The sequence below is a fragment of the Oratosquilla oratoria genome, chromosome 21, assembly GCF_046742065.1.
Source record: "Oratosquilla oratoria isolate Oo_2021 chromosome 21, ASM4674206v1, whole genome shotgun sequence".
NCBI lineage: Eukaryota > Metazoa > Arthropoda > Malacostraca > Stomatopoda > Squillidae > Oratosquilla > Oratosquilla oratoria.
Window position 1 is genome coordinate 1941573 of NC_134797.1, and position 6741 is coordinate 1948313.

General features: G+C 51.1%; 1 protein-coding gene across 1 annotated transcript in view; it reads left to right on the forward strand.

Moving 5' to 3' along the window:
* The first annotated feature begins 1729 nt into the window (after positions 1-1729).
* The window catches only part of LOC143036666 (uncharacterized), an 11033-nt gene continuing 6021 nt past the window's right edge, over positions 1730-6741 (forward strand). Inside the window, exon 1 of the mRNA XM_076204224.1 lies at positions 1730-5919. Coding sequence (XP_076060339.1) covers positions 1730-5919 — 4190 coding nt within the window. The remainder of the gene's footprint in view (positions 5920-6741) is intronic.

Sequence of the window (6741 nt, forward strand, 5' to 3'; positions counted from 1 at the left end):
GACGAGTTGCCGGAAATGTTTTAGAGCCCAGGCTACAGCTAGGGCTTCCAAGTGGGTGGTGGAAAAATTACGCTCCGCAGGGTTCAACACACGGCTCGCGTAAGCAATCGCTCTATGTTTCCCGTTTGAATATATTTGTTGTAGGACTACTCCTATCCCAAGGGAGGATACGTCTGTGAACAGAAAGAATTCCTTTGTAAACGCGAGGACAGGTGCCCTGGGTAGTGCAGTTTTTATTCTCTGAAAGCATTCTTGTTCTTCTGAATCCCATTTGAAGGGTACGTTCTTACGTGTGAATTTGGTAAGTGGTGCTGCTAATTCCACTTTTTTTTTTACGAAATGTCTGTAATATGCTGCTGTACCAACAAAGAATTTGAGTTGGTCCTCGTCCTTTGGAGTGGGGAATTCAGCAATGGCTCTAATCTTATCTGAGTTTCTCTGAATTCCTTCTTTGTTCACTGTATGGTCAAGGAAAATAATTCATTTTTTCAGAAATGAGCATTTGTTAAGTTGAATCTTGAGGCCAGCATTGCTGATGGTGTGTAAGACGTACCGAGGAGTATTAAGGTGGTCTTTCACAGTAGGGGAAAATATTATTAGGTCGTCTAGGCAGACGAAAAGGATTTGCCTAAATTATCTCAAAAAAGGTTAATTCATAAGGCTATTACTGGCACATGTGTCTAGGTCTGGGTCTTTGATATTCCCGCGCGCATGGCGTGATCATGATAGACACCCATAGGCATACGACACACATACATTTGTAAACACATGTCAGGATAGGAGACACTTTTTCCATGTGTAACGGAGCATAGGGACTATGTATGATAGATGACCTAGCTAGGACAATTTAGTCTAGGATGCTGTTGTATATATCATCTATTACCTTTGTCACGCTGACGCCATGACGTCACGGCATAGTTCCCGCCAACGCAGTTGGACCAGAGACACAATGGCGATTAGATCTTGTCGGGCCAGTGGACGTGAACTATTTGACATTAGTGCTGTACAATATTCACTGTTTTATATTGATAGGGCTCCCTTTATGTATCCAAGCCTATGTATGCAGAAGTACTTATTAGATATAGAAACCTACGTATATATTTTTATACCCTAGCACTCTGGGTACTTTATGCATGCCAATACTCGGCCGTTCATGCATAACATGGCGCAGTGAAAGTTTAAGTGATACTTCTGTACTTATCAGTGATTCCGTTGTGCATAATTCTGTGATAACATAGTGCGTATGTTCTGTGTTGATTACTTTGTGCATAAGTTCAGTGCTAACTTAGTGCGTATGTGTTGTGGTGATTACTTTGTGTACGAGTTCAGTGCTATCTTAGTGCGTATGTTCTGTGGATTAAGCCGGTGTACCCAAGGCGTCATTAGCCCCCTCTCCCTCCGGAGAGACCTCCCACGTTCACCGCCTGCCCGGGGCCTACTGAACACTGATCTCACGCGCGTGTTGATTTACGTGCATAGCATATCTCGCCCGCCAATCGGCCGATTTTGACGAAATCAACGCCATGGCGACGCCAGATCAGTCATTCCCCGACAACTCACAGCCACACACTTCCATAACACCCGGAAACGTAACCCAAGATGAGCAAGATGTACTCAGGTTGTTAGCGAGCTCCCTCGCTCGCTTTATCACAACCCCCCGGCACATGGAAATAACTCCACGGATTCCACCAAATCACCCGTCGTCTCTCCAAAGCCACCTCCCATACTGATGCCGGAGATGTTATACAAGGAATTTGACGACGCATGGTCCGCCAAATTCGACGATTTCTCCACCCTAACAAACTTCCATTCGCTAAAGCACAAGCAACAAATGGCCACACTCCGGGCATACCTACATGACGGTGTACGATCACTCCTAGAGGACACTCTCGGAGTGCCACGCGACTCTACTCTCCCTGTACAAGAAATCTTGAACAAACTTCGAGTGCATTACAGGGAGAAGTGTTATGAGTCCGTACGACGATTGGCATTTACAAATTGCAAGCAAGAGAATGGAGAATCGGTCAACGCCTTCTACGAGCGTCTATCACAGCTCACACGTGAAGTTGAGCTGTGCACCGGGTTAAATTGCCGTGAGACACAAGTGAAACACCAACTCATCATAGCTCTACGAGACGTCGAAACCGTACGCCAACTCCTACAAACAAGATCCAGCGCGACACTAGAGGATTTTTTATCGATCGCTCGTGCAAGGGAAACCGCTCGTGGCACTACGGACGCTATTCGCCGTGAGTTACATCAACCCACCTCGGGAATGGCCTGTGCTGTGTCAACTTATAAGAAGATGCAACGCACAGCCCGAGGTCCCACAGGCGGCACCCCACCAGGGAATGAGGCCTGTCCAGGGTGCGGTGTCTTCCCCAAACACCCACGAAAAACGTGTCCAGGTCTTACGCATGTCTGCCGGATTTGCTCCAAGAGAAGACATTTCGAGAAGGTGTGCAATTCATCCACGGCCGCCCCGAAACCCATCCCGCCACCGAAGCAGAAGAGCCAACGACCTCGGAAGATGGCCATAGTGTCAAGCCTATCTGCCAACATACGGGCGGCAGATGGGAGGATCGGACCCCCGACTCCTACCGTCTCTGTGAGGGTCAAATTTGATGACGTTGAAGGCAATGTTCGATTCATCCCGGACACCGGATCTGACACAACGGTCATTGGGTGCCAGCACATGAAGGATCTGGGCATCAGCGCCCGCAGCCTCAACCCATCAAAGGACCTGGCCCTGCGGAACCCGGACCATACTGCATTCCAAGGACGTACCATCGGCTCCATGTATGCTACGATGTCCTTTGGAGACACCACCATCGACGGCTGGATCAATGTTGTGACGCACCTGCCGCGCCCCCTGCTATCATGGTGGCACTCGATGCAGCTCCGCCTCATACCTTCGTCATACCCTGCCCAACTGCCGAGGGACCAACCAATCGGCAACGCCTGCCGCTTGCAACGGGACGACGACTCGGTACCACAGCCGGTCACACACTCTCCAACGACTACGGCTCACAGCTCCCTCCCGATCTCTCACGTCCCGCCCCTGTCAACTACAGTAGCTGACCTGCCAGATTGCATCAAGAAGACATGGCCCGACGTCCTTCGACACAAGGAAGACCTCAGGTCCGGCGAGGCCCTTAGAGAAATGACTGGGAGGCCTATGGAGATACATCTCAAGCCAGATGCGAAGCCGTTCGCACTCCACACCGCAAGACGAATCCCACACGCATGGCAAGATGACGTGAAGAAGGAACTCGATGCAATGGTGCACCAAGGCATCACTGAACCTGTTGGTGACGCCCCTTCCGTTTGGTGTCACCCCCTCGTAGCGGTGCCGAAACCGAATGGTGGTGTGCGCATCACAGTGGACACTTCAAAGTTAAACAACCAGGTACTACGCCCAACCCACCCATCCCCCACACCAAGCGAGGCAATCAGTCACATCGACAGGAAGGCAAAGTACTTCTCAACCTTCGATGCCATCCAGGGATATTGGCAAATCCCCTTAGCCCAGCGAGACCGCCATTTGACGACATTCATCACTCCGTACGGACGATACATGTTCCGCCGGGGCCCCATGGGCCTCTGTTCAACTGGCGACGAGTACAACCGCCGGGGTGACGAGGCCATCGCAGACATTCCCAACCTTGCCAAGGTCGTGGACGACATTATTATCTGGGACAGTGACTACGGGACACACCTACATCGCATCAGTGAGGTCTTGAACCGATGCCGTACTCATGGCATCTCCCTCAACGCTGACAAGATGACTCTTGCTGCTCCCAGTGTCAACTTCTGCGGGTTCACAGTATCTCAAGACGGCGTAGCCATCGACAGTGAGAAAATAAAGGCAATTACGGAATTCCCAACACCTTCCAACATCACAGACCTCCGATCGTTTATGGGTCTAGTGAACCAGTTGGGCGAATTCACATCCAACGTCTCTACAACTGCAGACGCTCTTCGCCCGCTACTCAGCCCGAGGAACACCTTCCTCTGGACACCTGCTCAAGAGGACGCCTTCCAAAGGACGAAGCAGGCCCTCGCTCAACCTCTTGTCCTCGCCCATTTCCACCCAAAACTACCGACTGCCCTCCAAACGGACGCGTCTCTTCTGAATGGCATAGGGTACGCCCTCCTACAGGAACATGAAGAGGGAGTTTGGCGACTCGTGCAGTGCGGCTCTCGATTCCTGCAGGACGTGGAAACACGGTACAGCACGATCGAGTTGGAACTGCTGGCTACGGTCTGGGCCATGCAGAAGTGCAAATACTTCCTGCTTGGCCTCCAGGACTTCACACACATCACGGATCATCGACCCCTTCTTCCGATCCTCAATACGTACACTCTAGACTGTATTGAGAACCCAAGGCTCCAACGCCTCCGAGAGAAGATTGCAGGATTCGTATTCACCAGCAGATGGCGTAAGGGCTCAGAGTTATGCATTCCGGATGCCCTCTCAAGAGCTCCCGTGGACAAACCTCTGGCAGATAACGTCGCCCTGGGCGATGAAACAAGCATCTGCATCCGCGACGTGGTGACTCGCAATGTTGCCACGCTCCATACCCTTTCCGGTCCTCCAACACTCGACACCACGGCGACTCCTCCACACTCAACGGACCCAGTACTCGACGAACTCCGTCAGGCAGCATCTTTGGACCCCACGTACGTGCAACTCGCCTCTTTCGTCGGAAAGGGATTCCCACGATCACGCATGGAACTCGACGAAGCTCTACTTCCCTTCTGGAAGTTCAGAGACAGCCTCTGCGTCGACGGACCCTTGATCCTCCGAGAGGCACGAATACTTGTCCCCCAAGCGCTTCGCAGAAGTGTGTTGGCTCGACTTTACGACAGCCATCGTGGTATTGAAGCCACCAAACGCCGAGCCAGGCAAACGGTCTGGTGGCCAGTCATCGATTCCGATATCGCCAACACAGTACGCTCCTGCGAGCCATGCCAGATATTGCAGCCGAGCCAACAGCGTGAGCCCTACTTCACCGACAATGTGCCCCCCTCCAGACCGTTCGAGTCGGTCTCCGCAGACTTTTTCACCACCGCCGGGAAGCACTTCCTGGTGTACGCGGATCGACTCTCTGGATGGGCAACGGTGGGCCACTGTGGCACGGACTCCTCGACATCCCAAACCATCCGGCTCTTCCGCCACATCTTCAGCACCTTCTGCGTCCCGGTACGACTCAGGACGGATGGAGGACCCCAGTTTACGGCCTATGACTTCGCTGAATTCCTGCGACGATGGGACGTCCGGCACGACGTCTCCACCCCCTACCACCCACAGTCCAACGGGCATGCAGAGTCGGCGGTCAAGGCCGTGAAACGCCTCATCATCAAGGTCGCGCCCAATGGAGAAATTCGCCACAGCGACGCGTTCCACCGGGGTCTCCTGAAGATACGGAACACGCCCAACCCCGACGGAAGAAGCCCCGCCCAGGTCCTCTTCGGACGCCCCCTTCGGTCCTGCGTCCCAGCCCACTCCAGGTCCTTTGCGCCTGAGTGGCAGGCTGCCACAGCTCAATGCGAGCAGAAGGCAGCCGCCAGAATGGAGGCGACCATCAAGCAGTACGACTCACACGCGAAGCCGCTCCCACAACTTTCCGTTGGAGCCACGGTCAGGATCCAGGATCGTACGTCACGACGATGGAGTAAGGTCGGCCACATAATGGGACAAGGACGTACCAGGGACTACCTTATCAAGACGGCGTCCGGAAGTGTCCTGTGGCGCAACCGGAAGTTCCTCCGCCCCATCCCTGAGCCAGGTGTCGCCCGTGATGGCATGAAGGAGTCTCCAACGAGCACTACCGGCAATACTCCTCGCCCCACGAATCAAACTGGCCAGCCCAATGGACCAAGACGCTCAGCGAGACTGGCCGCACGCAACAAATCGTGCAGGCTGAACTTCCTCACACCACATACTCACGTGCATGCCGGACGTAAGAGAAAACTTTATGAGTGTATCAAACGCAAAAAAATTGGGTAAAATATGGTCAAAACGTATGTAAACAATGATCGTGCGCAGCATGTGGCTGCCGGGGGGAGGGAGGGTAGGCCCTTTAAACCCTTTAAAAATGGCGGTACGATAAAAACACTTTACCAGCATCTAGAGCAAGATCCCTACTATGTATTTATGCAATAAAAAAAAATCGAATTTTTCTTAAATCTGGGGGCGGGGGGTCCCCTTAACATAGGGTAGTTGGGGGATGCATGGATGGTCCGTCACACATGAGGAACTCATATGGGAGGGGTGGAAGGGTTAGCGAAAGTGAAATGGTTGGGAATATGTACGTCCTCTGATTTGGCTACTCCCTTATACGGGGAAAAACTCTCGGTATATATATATATATATATATATATATATATATATATATATATATATATATGTGTGTGTGTGTGTGTGTGTGTGTGTGTTTGTTTGTGTGTGTGTGTGTGTGTGTGTGTGTGTGTGTGTGTATGTATATATGAATGTGTATATATGTTGAGACACGGGTGTAGCACCGAGTTTATTTCAGCCCGGTTTCACTTAGAGCTTGTTCTTCATCTGAAGAAGCTTTAAGCAAAACCAATCAGGAATAAACTCAGTCATATATATATATGTATATATATACATATATATATATATACATATATATATATATACATATATATATATATATATATATATATATATATATATTGTCACGATATTACCCCTAGTCAGGTGACACGGTA